The following is a 20,371-nucleotide window of genomic DNA, read 5'->3' on the forward strand; positions in this document are numbered from 1 at the left end:
GTTCTGGTTTAAATGTAGAAGTTCTGGTATAAATGTAGAGGTTCTGGTTTAAATGTAGAGGTTCTGGTTTAAATGTAGAGGTTCTGGTTTAAATGTAGAGGTTCTGGTTTAAATGTAGAAGTTCTGGTTTAAATGTAGAGGTTCTGGTTTAAATGTAGAGGTTCTGGTTTAAATGTAGAGGTTCTGGTTTAAATGTAGAGGTTCTGGTATAAATGTAGAGGTTCTGGTTTAAATGTAGACCTGGTCTGGTTCTAGGCTCGGCTCTACCTGAACCCAGAGGAGCTCCTGAAGGGGGAGGGGCCAGAGAGCCTGGTGAAGGTGGAGACCTGCCTGGACGTCCTGAACGTCTTCAGAACCACGTTCCACCAGACCAGGACCGAGCTGAACCACCAGGACTCCTCCTGGGACTTCTCCCCGACCCTGGTCTTCTCTGGACTGGACCGCTTTGTTGACAGAGTCCACACCATCAAGGTGAGCAGTGGTGGAAAAAGTACTCACATATTTTTTACTTAAGTAAAAGTATGTCTTTATGTCTCCTCTGTCCTCTACAGTATATTATGTCTCCTCTGTCCTCTACAGTATATTATGTCTCCTCTGTCCTCTACAGTATATTATGTCTCCTCTGTCCTCTACAGTATATTATGTCTCCTCTGTCCTCTACAGTATATTATGTCTCCTCTGTCCTCTACTGTATATTATGTCTCCTCTGTCCTCTACACTATATTATGTCTCCTCTGTCCTCTACAGTATATTATGTCTCCTCTGTCCTCTACAGTATATTATGTCTCCTCTGTCCTCTACAGTATATTATGTCTCCTCTGTCCTCTACTGTATATTATGTCTCCTCTGTCATCTACACTATATTATGTCTCCTCTGTCCTCTACAGTATATTATGTCTCCTCTGTCCTCTACAGTATATTATGTCTCCTCTGTCCTCTACAGTATATTATGTCTCCTCTGTCCTCTACAGTATATTATGTCTCCTCTGTCCTCTACAGTATATTATGTCTCCTCTGTCCTCTACAGTATATTATGTCTCCTCTGTCCTCTACAGTATATTATGTCTCCTCTGTCCTCAGGACATCCTGGTCACAGCGTTGGACCTGATGAAGCTGGAGAAGGTGGAGGTGGGGGGGGTCGCAGGGCGGAGCGTGGGTCAACAGATCCAGTGTCTTTACCAAGACTTCCTGGAAACCTACAGATCCCTGACGGAGAAACCCTACGACTGTCTGGATGTCAGCAACCAGGTACATGTATAGAGAAACCCTACGACTGTACGGACGTCAGCAACCAGGTACATGTTATAGAGAAACCCTACGACTGTACGGACGTCAGCAACCAGGTACATGTATAGAGAAACCCTACGACTGTACGGACGGCAGCAACCAGGTACATGTATAGAGAAACCCTACGACTGTACGGACGTCAGCAACCAGGTACATGATATAGAGAAACCCTACGACTGTCTGGATGTCAGTAACCAGGTACATGTTATAGAGAAACCCTACGACTGTACGGACGTCAGCAACCAGGTACATGTTATAGAGAAACCCTACGACTGTACGGACGTCAGCAACCAGGTACATGATATAGAAAAACCCTACGACTGTACGGACGTCAGCAACCAGGTACATGATATAGAAAAACCCTACGACTGTACGGACGTCAGCAACCAGGTACATGTTATAGAGAAACCCTACGACTGTACGGACGTCAGCAACCAGGTACATGTTATAGAGAAACCCTACGACTGTACGGACGTCAGCAACCAGGTACATGTTATAGAGAAACCCCACGACTGTACGGACGTCAGCAACCAGGTACATGTACAGAGAAACCCTACGACTGTACGGACGTCAGCAACCAGGTACATGTTATAGAGAAACCCTACGACTGTACGGACGTCAGCAACCAGGTACATGTATAGAGAAACCCTACGACTGTACGGACGTCAGCAACCAGGTACATGTATAGAGAAACCCTACGACTGTACGGACGTCAGCAACCAGGTACATGTATAGAGAAACCCTACGACTGTACGGACGTCAGCAACCAGGTACATGCATAGAGAAACCAGCTATTTTCACAAACTTTATCTTTGGAACCGAGTCAAACTAAATGTAATGCCTCAACTCATACAATTCCTACTGCTTATCAAGGTGGGGGGTCCCCAGTTCAAATATGATTCTTTAATACATTTTGGACCAGGAGTATCTGTTCTTTGTATCAGTTCTGGTTGGATGTATGTCTGTGTGGTGATTGAATGGCTGACTGGGTGAAATGTCTCCCCCTACAGGACTTTGAGAGGGATGCCAGGAGGTTCCAGGTGAAGGTGGAGGACACAGAGAGACGTCTGGGGTCCATGTTCCATCAGGCCTTCTACCTGGACGCCTCAGGGCTGGAGCACGCCTTCAGGGTGTGGAGACACACACACACACACACACACACACACACACACACACACACACACACACACACACAGGATACATATATCTGCTAAATGCCTGAATTGTAAATTCATAAACACACTAACTTGTTTTTATTGGTGCATTCTCTCTCTCTCTCTCTCTCTCTCTCTCTCTCTCTCTCTCTCTCTCTCTCTCTCTCTCTCTCTCTGTCTCTCTCTCTCTCTCTCTCTCTCTTCACTCGTCCAGGTGCTGGACATGTTCGGCAGTCTGTTGGAGCGCCCCCTGGTGTGTGGAGACGCACAGGACAGATACGTTCACCTTGTGTCCATGTTAGAGGAGGAGCTGGACTCCTGCAGACGTCACTTCAACAAACACCTCCACGGTGAGACCTGACCAGGGCCCAGATTAGACTGACCAGGGCCCAGATTAGACCTGACCAGGGCCCAGATTAGACCTGACCAGGGCCCAGATTAGACCTGACCAGGGCCCAGATTAGACCTGACCAGGGCCCAGATTAGACCTGACCAGGGCCCAGGTTAGATGTCTCAAAAAGGGCCGTTGCCTAATGGTTTAATAGCGCTCCCTACAAAATGTCCCACAATACGGTTTCACCTACGTGTATGCACACTGGTACACACCTGTATCATGTCCTCACTAACAACAAAGTATCTTGGAGCCATGGCCTAAACCAAACAAAGCCATTTTGAATTTATAGTGCCCTAGTACATGATTATTATGTTGTTAAACTCAGGTTCTAGTGAATAAGAACATTATTATTTATTATGTTGTTAAACTCAGGTTCTAGTGAATAAGAACATATTATGTTGTTAAACTCAGGTTCTAGTGAATAAGAACATTATTATTATGTTGTTAAACTCAGGTTCTAGTGAATAAGAACATTATTATTATGTTGTTAAACTCAGGTTCTAGTGAATAAGAACATGATTATTATGTTGTTAAACTCAGGTTCTAGTGAATAAGAACATTATTATTATGTTGTTAAACTCAGGTTCTAGTGAATAAGAACATTATTATTATGTTGTTAAACTCAGGTTCTAGTGAATAAGAACATATTATGTTGTTAAACTCAGGTTCTAGTGAATAAGAACATATTATGTTGTTAAACTCAGGTTCTAGTGAATAAGAACATGATTATTATGTTGTTAAACTCAGGTTCTAGTGAATAAGAACATATTATGTTGTTAAACTCAGGTTCTAGTGAATAAGAACATTATTATTTATTATGTTGTTAAACTCAGGTTCTAGTGAATAAGAACATTATTATTTATTATGTTGTTAAACTCAGGTTCTAGTGAATAAGAACATTATTATTTATTATGTTGTTAAACTCAGGTTCTAGTGAATAAGAACATTATTATTATGTTGTTAAACTCAGGTTCTAGTGAATAAGAACATTATTATTATGTTGTTAAACTCAGGTTCTAGTGAATAAGAACATATTATGTTGTTAAACTCAGGTTCTAGTGAATAAGAACATATTATGTTGTTAAACTCAGGTTCTAGTGAATAAGAACACATTATGTTGTTAAACTCAGGTTCTAGTGAATAAGAACATTATTATTATGTTGTTAAACTCAGGTTCTAGTGAATAAGAACATTATTATTATGTTGTTAAACTCAGGTTCTAGTGAATAAGAACATATTATGTTGTTAAACTCAGGTTCTAGTGAATAAGAACATATTATGTTGTTAAACTCAGGTTCTAGTGAATAAGAACATGATTATTATGTTGTTAAACTCAGGTTCTAGTGAATAAGAACATTATTATTATGTTGTTAAACTCAGGTTCTAGTGAATAAGAACATATTATGTTGTTAAACTCAGGTTCTAGTGAATAAGAACATATTATGTTGTTAAACTCAGGTTCTAGTGAATAAGAACATATTATGTTGTTAAACTCAGGTTCTAGTGAATAAGAACATGATTATTATGTTGTTACACTCAGGTTCTAGTGAATAAGAACATATTATGTTGTTAAACTCAGGTTCTAGTGAATAAGAACATTATTATTATGTTGTTAAACTCAGGTTCTAGTGAATAAGAACATATTATGTTGTTAAACTCAGGTTCTAGTGAATAAGAACATTATTATTATGTTGTTAAACTCAGGTTCTAGTGAATAAGAACATATTATGTTGTTAAACTCAGGTTCTAGTGAATAAGAACATATTATGTTGTTAAACTCAGGTTCTAGTGAATAAGAACATGATTATTATGTTGTTACACTCAGGTTCTAGTGAATAAGAACATATTATGTTGTTAAACTCAGGTTCTAGTGAATAAGAACATTATTATTATGTTGTTAAACTCAGGTTCTAGTGAATAAGAACATTATTATTATGTTGTTAAACTCAGGTTCTAGTGAATAAGAACATATTATGTTGTTAAACTCAGGTTCTAGTGAATAAGAACATTATTATTATGTTGTTAAACTCAGGTTCTAGTGAATAAGAACATATTATGTTGTTAAACTCAGGTTCTAGTGAATAAGAACATTATTATTATGTTGTTAAACTCAGGTTCTAGTGAATAAGAACATTATTATTATGTTGTTAAACTCAGGTTCTAGTGAATAAGAACATTATTATTTATTATGTTGTTAAACTCAGGTTCTAGTGAATAAGAACATATTATGTTGTTAAACTCAGGTTCTAGTGAATAAGAACATATTATGTTGTTAAACTCAGGTTCTAGTGAATAAGAACATATTATGTTGTTAAACTCAGGTTCTAGTGAATAAGAACATTATTATTATGTTGTTAAACTCAGGTTCTAGTGAATAAGAACATTATTATTATGTTGTTAAACTCAGGTTCTAGTGAATAAGAACATATTATGTTGTTAAACTCAGGTTCTAGTGAATAAGAACATTATTATTATGTTGTTAAACTCAGGTTCTAGTGAATAAGAACATTATTATTATGTTGTTAAACTCAGGTTCTAGTGAATAAGAACATATTATGTTGTTAAACTCAGGTTCTAGTGAATAAGAACATATTATGTTGTTAAACTCAGGTTCTAGTGAATAAGAACATATTATGTTGTTAAACTCAGGTTCTAGTGAATAAGAACATTATTATTATGTTGTTAAACTCAGGTTCTAGTGAATAAGAACATATTATGTTGTTAAACTCAGGTTCTAGTGAATAAGAACATTATTATTATGTTGTTAAACTCAGGTTCTAGTGAATAAGAACATATTATGTTGTTAAACTCAGGTTCTAGTGAATAAGAACATGATTATTATGTTGTTAAACTCAGGTTCTAGTGAATAAGAACATTATTATTATGTTGTTAAACTCAGGTTCTAGTGAATAAGAACATATTATGTTGTTAAACTCAGGTTCTAGTGAATAAGAACATATTATGTTGTTAAACTCAGGTTCTAGTGAATAAGAACATTATTATTATGTTGTTAAACTCAGGTTCTAGTGAATAAGAACATATTATGTTGTTAAACTCAGGTTCTAGTGAATAAGAACATTATTATTATGTTGTTAAACTCAGGTTCTAGTGAATAAGAACATTATTATTTATTATGTTGTTAAACTCAGGTTCTAGTGAATAAGAACATATTATGTTGTTAAACTCAGGTTCTAGTGAATAAGAACATATTATGTTGTTAAACTCAGGTTCTAGTGAATAAGAACATATTATGTTGTTAAACTCAGGTTCTAGTGAATAAGAACATGATTATTATGTTGTTAAACTCAGGTTCTAGTGAATAAGAACATTATTATTATGTTGTTAAACTCAGGTTCTAGTGAATAAGAACATATTATGTTGTTAAACTCAGGTTCTAGTGAATAAGAACATTATTATTATGTTGTTAAACTCAGGTTCTAGTGAATAAGAACATTATTATTATGTTGTTAAACTCAGGTTCTAGTGAATAAGAACATATTATGTTGTTAAACTCAGGTTCTAGTGAATAAGAACATATTATGTTGTTAAACTCAGGTTCTAGTGAATAAGAACATATTATGTTGTTAAACTCAGGTTCTAGTGAATAAGAACATATTATGTTGTTAAACTCAGGTTCTAGTGAATAAGAACATATTATGTTGTTAAACTCAGGTTCTAGTGAATAAGAACATGATTATTATGTTGTTAAACTCAGGTTCTAGTGAATAAGAACATATTATGTTGTTAAACTCAGGTTCTAGTGAATAAGAACATTATTATTATGTTGTTAAACTCAGGTTCTAGTGAATAAGAACATTATTATTTATTATGTTGTTAAACTCAGGTTCTAGTGAATAAGAACATATTATGTTGTTAAACTCAGGTTCTAGTGAATAAGAACATTATTATTATGTTGTTAAACTCAGGTTCTAGTGAATAAGAACATTATTATTTATTATGTTGTTAAACTCAGGTTCTAGTGAATAAGAACATATTATGTTGTTAAACTCAGGTTCTAGTGAATAAGAACATGATTATTATGTTGTTAAACTCAGGTTCTAGTGAATAAGAACATATTATGTTGTTAAACTCAGGTTCTAGTGAATAAGAACATATTATGTTGTTAAACTCAGGTTCTAGTGAATAAGAACATGATTATTATGTTGTTAAACTCAGGTTCTAGTGAATAAGAACATTATTATTATTATGTTAAACTCAGGTTCTAGTGAATAAGAACATATTATGTTGTTAAACTCAGGTTCTAGTGAATAAGAACATATTATGTTGTTAAACTCAGGTTCTAGTGAATAAGAACATTATTATTATTATGTTAAAATCAGGTTCTAGTGAATAAGAACATATTATGTTGTTAAACTCAGGTTCTAGTGAATAAGAACATTATCATTATTATGTTAAACTCAGGTTCTAGTGAATAAGAACATTATTATTATGTTGTTAAACTCAGGTTCTAGTGAATAAGAACATTATTATTATGTTGTTACACTCAGGTTCTAGTGAATAAGAACATTATTATTATGTTGTTAAACTCAGGTTCTAGTGAATAAGAACATATTATGTTGTTAAACTCAGGTTCTAGTGAATAAGAACATTATTATTATGTTGTTAAACTCAGGTTCTAGTGAATAAGAACATTATTATTATGTTGTTAAACTCAGGTTCTAGTGAATAAGAACATATTATGTTGTTAAACTCAGGTTCTAGTGAATAAGAACATTATTATTATGTTGTTAAACTCAGGTTCTAGTGAATAAGAACATTATTATTATGTTGTTAAACTCAGGTTCTAGTGAATAAGAACATTATTATTTATTATGTTGTTAAACTCAGGTTCTAGTGAATAAGAACATTATTATTATGTTGTTAAACTCAGGTTCTAGTGAATAAGAACATTATTATTATGTTGTTAAACTCAGGTTCTAGTGAATAAGAACATATTATGTTGTTAAACTCAGGTTCTAGTGAATAAGAACATTATTATTTATTATGTTGTTAAACTCAGGTTCTAGTGAATAAGAACATTATTATTATGTTGTTAAACTCAGGTTCTAGTGAATAAGAACATTATTATTTATTATGTTGTTAAACTCAGGTTCTAGTGAATAAGAACATTATTATTATGTTGTTAAACTCAGGTTCTAGTGAATAAGAACATATTATGTTGTTAAACTCAGGTTCTAGTGAATAAGAACATATTATGTTGTTAAACTCAGGTTCTAGTGAATAAGAACATTATTATTATGTTGTTAAACTCAGGTTCTAGTGAATAAGAACATTATTATTTATTATGTTGTTAAACTCAGGTTCTAGTGAATAAGAACATTATTATTATGTTGTTAAACTCAGGTTCTAGTGAATAAGAACATTATTATTATGTTGTTAAACTCAGGTTCTAGTGAATAAGAACATATTATGTTGTTAAACTCAGGTTCTAGTGAATAAGAACATTATTATGTTGTTAAACTCAGGTTCTAGTGAATAAGAACATTATTATTATGTTGTTAAACTCAGGTTCTAGTGAATAAGAACATTATTATTATGTTGTTAAACTCAGGTTCTAGTGAATAAGAACACATTATGTTGTTAAACTCAGGTTCTAGTGAATAAGAACATTATTATTATGTTGTTAAACTCAGGTTCTAGTGAATAAGAACATATTATGTTGTTAAACTCAGGTTCTAGTGAATAAGAACATGATTATTATGTTGTTAAACTCAGGTTCTAGTGAATAAGAACATTATTATTATGTTGTTAAACTCAGGTTCTAGTGAATAAGAACATTATTATTATGTTGTTAAACTCAGGTTCTAGTGAATAAGAACATATTATGTTGTTAAACTCAGGTTCTAGTGAATAAGAACATGATTATTATGTTGTTAAACTCAGGTTCTAGTGAATAAGAACATATTATGTTGTTAAACTCAGGTTCTAGTGAATAAGAACATGATTATTATGTTGTTAAACTCAGGTTCTAGTGAATAAGAACATTATTATTATGTTGTTAAACTCAGGTTCTAGTGAATAAGAACACATTATGTTGTTAAACTCAGGTTCTAGTGAATAAGAACATTATTATTATGTTGTTAAACTCAGGTTCTAGTGAATAAGAACATTATTATTATGTTGTTAAACTCAGGTTCTAGTGAATAAGAACATATTATGTTGTTAAACTCAGGTTCTAGTGAATAAGAACATGATTATTATGTTGTTAAACTCAGGTTCTAGTGAATAAGAACATATTATGTTGTTAAACTCAGGTTCTAGTGAATAAGAACATGATTATTATGTTGTTAAACTCAGGTTCTAGTGAATAAGAACATATTATGTTGTTAAACTCAGGTTCTAGTGAATAAGAACATTATTATTATGTTGTTAAACTCAGGTTCTAGTGAATAAGAACATATTATGTTGTTAAACTCAGGTTCTAGTGAATAAGAACATGATTATTATGTTGTTAAACTCAGGTTCTAGTGAATAAGAACATATTATGTTGTTAAACTCAGGTTCTAGTCCGGTCAGTAAGAACATGCCAGCGGTAGCGTTGGGACTGAGGTGGAGCCAACAGTTACAGGAACGCATCCAGACGTCGTTCTCTAAGTTCAAACAGGTTTCCTTCCAGTAAGTCCTCTTTCTCTTACTCTCCTGCTGTTGAAAATACTCTTTAAATACATTATTATTATTATTATTATTATTATTATCATTAAAATCATGAAGCTTCATGAGATGTTGTGGTATCCCTGTGTCTTTGTGTCCTCAGGTGTATTATTTTATATATATTATAATATAATATATATTATATATAATATATATTATAATATAATATATATTATATATATATGTTGTGGTATCCCTGTGTCTTTGTGTCCTCAGGTGTATTATTTTATATATATTATAATATAATATATATTATATATATATATGTTGTGGTATCCCTGTGTCTTTGTGTCCTCAGGTGTATTAATTAATATATATTATAATATAATATATATTATATATATATATATGTCGTGGTATCCCTGTGTCTTTGTGTCCTCAGGTGTATTATTTTATGTATATTATAATATAATATATATTATATATATATGTTGTGGTATCCCTGTGTCTTTGTGTCCTCAGGTGTATTATTTTATATATATTATAATATAATATATATTATATATATATATATATTGTGGTATCCCTGTGTCTTTGTGTCCTCAGGTGTATTATTTTATATATATTATAATATATATATATATATATATATATATATATATTGTGGTATCCCTGTGTCTTTGTGTCCTCAGGTGTATTATTTTATATATATTATAATATATATATATATATATATATATATATATATATATATATATATATATATATATATATATATATTGTGGTATCCCTGTGTCTTTGTGTCCTCAGGTTTCTGGAAAGTGAAGAAGGAACACGTGTTGTCCAGAAGTATGAAGAGATGACACGACTCCTGGACAGGTGTGTCAATAAATATAATATATACAACAGGTAGTTCCGACCAAGCAATCTGATTGGTTGAAATAGCTATCTAGCCGTGCTTCAAACCAGCATGATATCACGGGCCTAATCACATTAATAAATCACTCCGCACTGCAGTCCGCACCTGATTAGAACCATATATGGCACAGCTGTGCTGTGACGTCACGCTGTCCCACGGTAGGAAAACAAACAGACAAACAGCTATGAAAATAGCCGATCTACAAGTTCACAACGCGTCGCCATCGCGACACGTGGTCAGCTTGTAGATCAGTTATTTTGGCCACGTGACGCGGTCGTACCAGTGCCATCTATTAGAGAGTTACGCCAAATCTGTTCACTTCTTCGGGCCAGGTCTTCTACATACACATACATTGGCGAATAGTGACAAATCCCTAAACCGGAAGTTCATGGAATGCATTAAAGTCAACGGCTCCTTGTCACTATTTCCAGCTACATGAACCACGTGACCGACGCTGTTTCTGACCCCTCATTGGCGCAACTCTCTAATAGAAGGCTCTGGGTCGTACGACGGAGCATATAGCCTACTGGAATCAGCTGTGTTGATGAGACGGTGCCTCAGAGCGCTGTTACAGGGACTGTTTAATGTCTCAGTCAAATAAACTCTTCTCTTTACAGGGAAACGATAATAGCGAAACATTTTTATTATGAATTGCCCCACAATATGAATACATTTGGATGTGTTTTGTTGGTAACTGTTGTATAATCGCAATGTTACACCAGAGGGTGTGTTTTACCTACATTATTGGCGCTTCAGTGATGCTTGCGGAACTCGGCTCCGCCTCGTTCCTGACCACATAACCTTATTAATGTGTCTCCTGACTACCTCATATTACAATAAATAACCTTATTAATGTGTCTCCTGACTACCTCATATTACAATAAAAAAACTAAAACCTAAACTAAAAGAAATGACTAAAACTAAGCCTTTTCAAAAACTAAAAGCTATTTTAACTAGCAAACCCGCTCTAAAAACTATTCTAACTAAAGTGTGTGTGTGTGTGTGTGTGTGTGTGTGTGTGTGTGTGTGTGTGTGTGTGTGTGTGTGTGTGTGTGTGTGTGTGTGTGTGTGTGTGTGTGTGTGTGTGTGTGTGTGTGTGTGTGTGTGTAGATACTCCAGTCAGCTGTATGAGGGGTGGAGTCACACGGTAGCAGAGAGGTCAGAGTTCAACCTCAACCTGCCACTCATCAGCAGAAACCCCGCCTCCAGGCTCATCTCTGTCAACTTCAGCCCACAGGTCAGGGGTCATGGGGTCATGGGGTCAGCATGAATACGTATCACAGATTATAATACTGTACTGTAATCTTTTATTTACTTTAAAAAGTGAAATAAACCTTTTATTTACACACACACACACACACACACACACACACACACACACACACACACACACACACACACACACACACACACACTCACACACAGCTGGTGTGTGTCCTGAGGGAAGTGAAGTACCTGGAGGCCAGACAGACGGAGGCCATCATCCCAGACGCTGCAATGCACATCTACACCAGCAGAGGGCAGCTGTGGCAGTATTTGGCCTGCCTGGAGCTGACTGTGGGCCGTTACAACAAGGTACAAAATGATCTGTATCTAATTATATATATATAATATATAATATATATATATATATATATATATATATATATATATATATATATATATATATATATATATATATATATATATATATAATATTATTTTGGCCTCCGTGCCATTTATTCTTGCATTGACACTGCATTCATGATTTGAGGCATTTTGTTCAAAACGGACCAATCCTGCAAACTTTGGAAGCCAACCTTAGCCAATGAGGATGGGATATGGGAAATCGGACAGATCCGTGTTGATCACATGACTATAGAGCTACTGTGTACCGATTTGCATGACGTTTTGCACAAATCGGCCTCCTGGTGGCGCTATAACAGGCCCATGTGAAAAATTTGGGGCAGAGGTTCTGATTGGCATCCAGGGAGTGTGTGTGCACAGTTTCGGAGCGACCGGGCCAACGGTGCCGGAGATTAGCTGGTGACAGACGGACGGACAGACAGGGGGTAAAACATACTCTCTCGCCATGCCTTCGGCCTGGCGGAGACAATAATAATAATAATAATAATCATGGGGGTCCCTGGTGTAGGTGGTTAGGGTTATAATGGTAATAATATGTTGATGTTGGGGGGTCCCTGGTGTAGGTGGTGGTCTCGGTGCTGGAGGTAGAGGGTCCTCTGCTCCAGACTCAGCTCACTGACATCGATGCTCGGCTCAGCGAGGCCACGGACGTCCTGACCTGGAACAGCCAAGGTGCATTATGGGCATTATGGAGCCATAACATGAGCATTGATTGATTGATTGATTGATTGATTGATTGAATGAATACATTATTAGACATACATGTAAACAGCATCATGAGGTACAGTCAGTCAGTCAGTCAGTCAGTCAGTCAGTCAGTCAGTCAGTCAGTCATTAAGACTAAAAGGATAACACGCAAATGTTTTTCCATTGTGGTCCTATGTATTCAATTCATCAACATAGCATAAACTAGAACATGTGCTCCTCGGAGCACAGGTCTGTTCCTGATTAATCCTGTCTTACCTCACTTCAAAAGATATAAACAATCTTTTGAAGTGACACACCTATTTATAGGGCTCTATTTCATCATGCGTCTCGCTAGCCAATCAAAGCACACCCTTTCAACATATTGTCACGTGTCACGTGAAGCTTGACCAATGTTAGCTTGGTGGACACACGGACACACGGACGGACGAGAAGGAAAACATAGTCTCCTGGCGGAGACAATAAACACCATACATGTTGGTGGCAGAGCAGGAGAAAGAGTTTGTTCAATAGACGCCTTAACAGACCACGTCACACTGATAAGAACCAGTATGTATAGATCTATAGAACCTTAACAGACCACGTCACACTGATAAGAACCAGTATGTATAGATCTATAGAACCTTAACAGACAACATCACACTGATCAGAACCAGTATGCAGCGCAGGCCGGCACCAAATGAACCCCACCGCTCATAAGATGCAATGTTAAAGTGGTCACAGCCTCACGTGTGAAAATGCATCCCATCAAACGATGCTGTTTTTCTCCCAGTATGGAGGAAGAATGCTTAGGATGTTTACTGTGATCTCTCGCTCTTGAAAGATATAATCCTTGTTTCTTTGTTGTGTGTAAAAACAATAATAACAATTCAAAGCAGTTGTCCTCAAAACCCCGCCTCCAGTGTCTGTCATAAGAACAGCTCTATGATCATCAGGGATGTGCACAGATAGACTCTAGGTGGTGCTAGAGCACCTGCCCTTTGCCCTCTTGACCAGAATTGCCCTTTTTTTCAGTTACAGCAGTTACAGCAGGGGTCTTCAACAGGGGGTCCGGGACCCCTAGGGGGTCCTCAGAGTTACTACAGGGGGTCCGCCAAATCTTTGTGGTATGATTTTTCTTTTTACCATAACCACTCGAAACCTAGCATCCCTTTTCTGAGGAGAACTTTAGCCAAAAATAGCAGATCTACAAGCCCACAACGCCGTTGTGGGCTTGTAGATCGGCTATTTTTGGCAAAGAGGTGTAGGTGTAGAGGGAAAAAAGAGCAGACCAAGTAAACAAAAAAAATGTATAATTTACTTGAGCACCTGCCCCTCAAAATGTCTGTGCACGCCACTGATGATCATAACAGAACCTGCTCTTGCTTGCGCAGCTGCAGCCCGTCAAGCCTAATTTATGCTCCGTATACAGGGGGTGTGTAGTAACTATGGGGTGTGGTCTTTAGGGGTGTGGTCCTACGTACAGGGGGTGTGTATTAACTATAGGGGTGTGGTCTTTAGGGGTGTGGTCCTACATACAGGGGGTGTGTATTAACTATAGGGGTGTGTATTAACTATAGGGGTGTGGTCTATAGGGGTGTTGTCCTACATACAGGGGGTGTGTATTAACTATAGGGGTGTGTATTAACTATAGGGGTGTGTATTAACTATAGGGGTGTGGTCTATAGGGGTGTTGTCCTACATACAGGGGGTGTGTATTAACTATAGGGGTGTGTATTAACTATAGGGGTGTGTATTAACTATAGGGGTGTGGTCTATAGGGGTGTTGTCCTACATACAGGGGGTGTGTATTAACTATAGGGGTGTGGTCTTTAGGGGTGTGGTCCTACATACAGGGGGTGTGTATTAACTATAGGGGTGTGTATTAACTATAGGGGTGTGGTCTATAGGGGTGTTGTCCTACATACAGGGGGTGTGTATTAACTATAGGGGTGTGGTCTTTAGGGGTGTGGTCCTACATACAGGAGGTGTGTGACCTCGTGTGTGACCTGGAGTCTCGTCTCCAGAGGACCAGGGACAACGTGGAGGAGATCCAGATCTCCATGAGGTCCTGGGCCTCCGGCCCCGTCTTCCAGCGGAGGGAGGGCAAGAAGGACGGCCCACTGGGCCTGCTGGGCCCGCTGGGCCTGGAGGAGCGGGCCGAGCGTCTGGACAGGTTCTACACGCTGGTCCGAACCTCTGGACACAAGATCCACTTCCTGCTGCAGGTCTGTTTGCTCTGGAATACACTCAGTGGTCCTCAACATCCTCAAGGACCCCCATTTGATATCATTGTTTTATCTCTGGGAATCAAATCTACAGTATTGATACTTTTAATTAAGTAAAAAAAAAAAGATTACTTTTTCCACTACTGACTTGAACCAAAAGTGATGAGTTTAATTGTCTCTGGTTCCCTCTTATAATATATTAATAATAATAATAATAACTAGAAAAAGTGCTCCTCGGAGCACAAGTCTCCGCCAGCAGACTTGTGTTGGGAATGTTGGGAATGTTCTAATTCTTATGTTCTAATTCTTACAAAAAATAGAACATGTTACTGTGTCATAGTAACATGACACAAGTGTCCTATCCGTCTGTATAACTGTCCTATCCATCCTGTCTGTATAAGTGTCCTATCCGTCCTGTCTGTATAAGTGTCCTATCCGTCCTGTCTGTATAAGTGTCCTATCCGTCCTGTCTGTATAAGTGTCCTATCCGTCCTGTCTGTATAAGTGTCCTATCCGTCCTGTCTGTATAAGTGTCCTATCCGTCCTGTCTGTATAAGTGTCCTATCCGTCCTGTCTATGTAAGTGTCCTATCCGTCCTGTCTCTGTAAGTGTCCTATCCAATTGTTACAGTATCCGCCATTTCTCAGCCATTTCGTGATTATTCCTGTCTTACCTCACTTTGAAAGAGGCACAGACTCTTTCAAAGTGACATATGTATTTGATAGGCCGCTATACGTCACTAGCCAATCAGATCACACTATTTCACCGTATTGTCACGTGAGGCTTGGCCAATGTTAGTCCCAGTTTCAGAAAGTGAAAACAAACTCTCCTGGCGGAGACAATAATAATAATAATAATAATAACTAGAAAAAGTGCTCCTCGGAGCACAAGTCTCCGCCAGCAGACTTGGGAATGTTGGGAATGTTCTACTTCTTATGTTCTAATTCTTACAAAAAATAGAACATGTTACTGTGTCATAGTAACATGACACAAGTGTCCTATCCGTCTGTATAACTGTCCTATCCGTCCTGTCTGTATAAGTGTCCTATCCGTCCTGTCTGTATAAGTGTCCTATCCGTCCTGTCTGTATAAGTGTCCTATCCGTCCTGTCTATGTAAGTGTCCTATGTAAGTGTGTCCTATCTGTCCTGTCTGTGTAAGTGTTATTATTCCTGTCTTACCTCACTTTGAAAGAGGCTAAGACTCTTTCAAAGTGACACCGCTATACGTCACTAGCCAATCAGATCACACTATTTCACCGTATTGTCACGTGTCACGTGAGGCTTGACCAATGTTAGCTTGACATGTGGAAAGTGAAAACAATGTCTCCTGGCGGAGACAATAATAATAATAATAACTAGAAAAAGTGCTCCTCGGAGCACAAGTGTCCGCCAGCAGACTTGTGTTGGGAATGTTGGGAATGTTCTAATTCTTATGTTCTAACTGTCCTATCCGTCCTGTCTGTATAAGTGTCCGATCCGTCCTGTCTGTATAAGTGTCCTATCCGTCCTGTCTGTATAAGTGTCCTATCCGTCCTGTCTGTATAAGTGTCCTATCCGTCCTGTCTATGTAAGTGTCCTATCCGTCCTGTCTGTACTGTGTAAGTGTCTATCTGTCCTGTCTGTGTAAGTGTCCTATCCAATTGTTACAGTATCCGCCATTTCTCAGCCATTTCGTGATTGTTCCTGTCTTACCTCACTTTGAAAGAGGCTAATAATAATAATAATAATAAACTTTATTTGTATAGCACCTTTCATGACATGAAATGCAGCGCAAAGTGCTTTACAGAGCAAGAATACAGTTACAGTTACAACCAATTTAACAATAAAGCAAACAAAAAATAAAATAAAATAAAAGCAAAAGCATAAAACATTAAAATAGGCAATACAGTGAGGACTTAAAAATCAACCAAAGAGTCAGCTAAAAGCAAGAGTGAAGAAATAGGTCTTGAGCTGTGCTTTAAAGCTATCGACAGAGGCTGCCTGTTTTAGGTGTAATGGGAGTTTATTCCACACTGTTGGTCCGTAAAAGCAGAATGCTGCTTCACCGTATTTTTTATATGTCATTTTAGGCACCTCGAGTAGGTCAGCACTTGAAGACCTGAGGGTCCGGTTTGGATCATGTCTCTCTAGGCAGTCATAGAGGTAGGAAGGTGCCAGACCATTTAGAGCTTTATAAACTATTAAAAGAATTTTAAAATCAATCCTAAAAACAACCGGGAGCCAGTGTAGTGAAGCTAGTACTGGAGTGATATGTTCTCTCATTCTAGTTTTAGTTAAAATTCTGGCTGCCGCATTTTGAACAAGTTGTAATCTGTCAGTTGTTTTCTTAGGCAGGCCAGAGTAGAGTGCATTGCAGTAATCAAGCCGAGAGAAAACAAAAGCGTGGATCAGCGTTTTTGCGTCGTCTAACGACAGATAGTCTCTAATTCGCGCAATATTTCTAAGATGAAAGAAAGCAATCTTGGTGACATGATTAATGTGTGCATTAAAATTCAATTCAGAGTCGATAATAACCCCCAGGTTCTTTACTGTGGTGTTACTTTCTACAGCCAGGTTACCAAGTCTACTTATTATTAATTCTCTCTGCTCACTGGAGCCAATTATGAGAATTTCTGTTTTATCCTCATTTAGCTTAAGAAAGTTCTCACTCATCCAGCATTTTATACTGGACAGACAGGTCAACAATGGGTCTAGAGCGCAGGGGTCGTCTGGAGCTACCGAAAGATACAGCTGGGTATCATCAGCATAGAAATGGAAGTTCACTCCGTGATCGGCGATGAGTTCTCCCAGTGGTAGTATATACAGGGAGAACAATAAGGGACCCAGAATTGAGCCCTGTGGAATACCAGAACAGATGTCATGTTTGTCTGAGTCAAAATTAGCTAGGCTGACAAAATAGCTTCTGCCTGTTAGGTAAGAGTAAAACCAAGACAAGGCTGTGCCTGACAAACCAATCCAGTACTCCATGCGTTGTAGTAGAATTTTGTGATCAATCGTGTCAAAAGCAGCGGTTAAGTCAAGGAGTAGGAGAACAGATATATTTTTGTTGTCAGCGGACACCCTAAGATCATTAATTACTTTTACAAGTGCTGTTTCTGTGCTATGACCTTTCCTGAAGCCAGATTGGAATTTGTTATGAACCTTATTGTTCTGTAGGAACACATCCAGTTGATGAAAGATAGTTTTTTCTAAGACCTTTCCCAGAAATGGCAGATTAGAGATTGGTCTATAATTACCCAGCACCAATGGATCAAGGTTGTGTTTCTTGAGTAACGGCCTGACTACAGCCGTTTTCAGTGAGTCTGGAAAGACGCCTGAAAGTAGAGAGCTGTTTACAATTCTTAGGATATCTCCAATCACGCTGTCTAAAACCTCTTTGAGAAACGGGGTGGGTATTGCATCCAGTGAACAAGATGATGATGTCATCTGTGATATAGTTTTACGGAGTTCCTCTTCATTAATTGTGCAGAAAGATAATAGACTTCCTCTGGAGTGATCTACGTTTTTGCACCATGCACCATTTGCAGCATTTGCAGTGCTAGCAGCAGCATTCATAATACCAGCTCGAATGCTAAAAATTTTGTTTGCAAAAAAGGACGCAAACTCATCACACTTAGCTTTAGAAGCAGGGAGCGACTCCTTGTAAGCCTGGGGGGGGGTTTAAGAGATGTTCAATGGTAGAGAATAAGACTCTGGCATTTTGCTTGTTGTCATTGATAATGCCTGAAAAATATGCTTGCCTTGCCAAGCGGAGTGCTTTGTTATAGGCCACTGTTGACTTCTTAAAAATCTCTAGGTGGACAGTGAGTTTGTTTTTTCTCCAAATTCGCTCAGCTCTACGACATTCTTTCTTGAGTGAGCGCATGTGCTCGTTGATCCAGGGTGTTACTCTAGAATTAAGTTTCTTTTTAGTTTTCATAGGAGCCACTATGTCGAGAGCTGACTCTAATTTGAGATTAAAATGTTGAACCATATCATTCACTGAGGGAGCATCAAGTAGGGTGGGCACCTGCACACACGCCAGATGACGAGGAAACTCGTTTGCTGCAGATGAGCTAAAAAAACGTTTTTTTATAGTATATTCTGTATTGTTTTTCCTTAGATCAAAGACAGTTATATTAAAACACAATAAATAGTGGTCTGTTAGTTCGGGCTTATCAATAATACTGTCAACAGTGATATTCAAACCTTTAGTGATCACCAAGTCCAGGGTGTGGCCATGTTTATGTGTTGGCCCAACAACATGTTGAATAAAGTCAAAATTGTGCAGTAACTGTAGGAAACCCATAGCCACAACATCTGAAACAATGTCAACATACAAATTAGCATCTCCAGTAATCAGAGTTCTGTCATAATTAGTGGAACAGATAGATAAAAGTTCTGATATTTCTGTTAGAAATAAGGCTTTGCTGCACTTTGGAGGTCGATACATACTAATCATAAGCACAGACGATTGACTCTCCAATATGGTGGCCTGGTATTCAAATGATTTAAAACTGCCAAGGTTTGTCAGAGGTTTGAATTTTAAAGTGTCAGAAAAGATATTCGCCAGACCACCTCCTTTTTTTCCCTCACGTCCTGAGTGAATGAAACTGTACTTTGGTGGGCATGCTGCAGATAAGAGCACCGCTCCATCAGAACCAAGCCAGGTTTCTGTTAGAAAGATAATATCTAGTTTCTCTTTACAGATGATATCATTTACAGAGGAAGACTTGTGATTAAGTGACCTGATGTTAAGTAGGGCCAAGTTTAGCTTAAGGCATTCAACTACTTGGTTGTTTCCTCTACATGGAATGTGATAGATTGCTTTATCATTTTACAAACACCTTAGGCTCAGATCACACATTGGAATAAGATAGACACAGACACAACGGAGATCTCCTTCTTTTTACTTGCGCAAGGAGCAATGTACAGCTTGACCTGAATCATTTCTGGAGTACAAATACTTTTACATTGGTTTATATAGCAACATGAGAAGGAGATACAGTTAAACAGGAGGCAGGGCTTAGGAAGTACTCAAAAGTATTAGACTACTGTGAGTACTCAGTACTTGAAGTTAGCAGGCAGAGCAGAGGAGACAGAGACAGCAAGCTTCTGCTGGACTTAGAGATAAGGAAACTATGTAAACATCTGTAGCTGTAACGATAACAAACCACCTAATATGCAGTCTCTGGCTCCTGCACACATAAGGAGAAGAATATACATCATCTATTCAATTGAATGATTAATTAGTTGAACACATTAACAATATGAATAGAACTTATAAACCCACATTACATAGAACTGAGAATCGGCTCTGTCATTTCCCTCCTGTTGATCAAATTTATTAATCTTCACATTCTTCTTGTTTTCCGCTTTTTCAAAATGGACATCAGGATTTCATTAATCACTTGCCTCTTTTGCTTTCAGTGGCCTTGGTACTTAAGCTATCCGCTTTTCGCACTTTGTCATACAGAGCATAGCACA

The 20,371-nt window shown here is 37.5% G+C and overlaps 1 protein-coding gene across 1 annotated transcript in view; it reads left to right on the forward strand.

Annotated features, from left to right (window-relative positions):
• The window catches only part of dnah9 (dynein, axonemal, heavy chain 9), a gene marked incomplete at both ends in the record, with an annotated part of 202,183 nt that overhangs the window by 13,870 nt on the left and 167,942 nt on the right, over nucleotides 1–20,371 (forward strand). The window contains 10 exons of the mRNA XM_084061956.1: nucleotides 256–471; nucleotides 1,081–1,248; nucleotides 2,298–2,417; nucleotides 2,656–2,791; nucleotides 9,357–9,471; nucleotides 10,258–10,326; nucleotides 11,477–11,603; nucleotides 11,792–11,941; nucleotides 12,556–12,664; nucleotides 14,642–14,904. Of these exons, the coding sequence (XP_083918082.1) occupies nucleotides 256–471; nucleotides 1,081–1,248; nucleotides 2,298–2,417; nucleotides 2,656–2,791; nucleotides 9,357–9,471; nucleotides 10,258–10,326; nucleotides 11,477–11,603; nucleotides 11,792–11,941; nucleotides 12,556–12,664; nucleotides 14,642–14,904 (1,473 nt within the window). The remainder of the gene's footprint in view (nucleotides 1–255; nucleotides 472–1,080; nucleotides 1,249–2,297; nucleotides 2,418–2,655; nucleotides 2,792–9,356; nucleotides 9,472–10,257; nucleotides 10,327–11,476; nucleotides 11,604–11,791; nucleotides 11,942–12,555; nucleotides 12,665–14,641; nucleotides 14,905–20,371) is intronic.

This window comes from Gymnoscopelus microlampas (assembly GCF_963454915.1).
Source record: "Gymnoscopelus microlampas genome assembly, chromosome: 7".
NCBI classification, from domain to species: domain Eukaryota; kingdom Metazoa; phylum Chordata; class Actinopteri; order Myctophiformes; family Myctophidae; genus Gymnoscopelus; species Gymnoscopelus microlampas.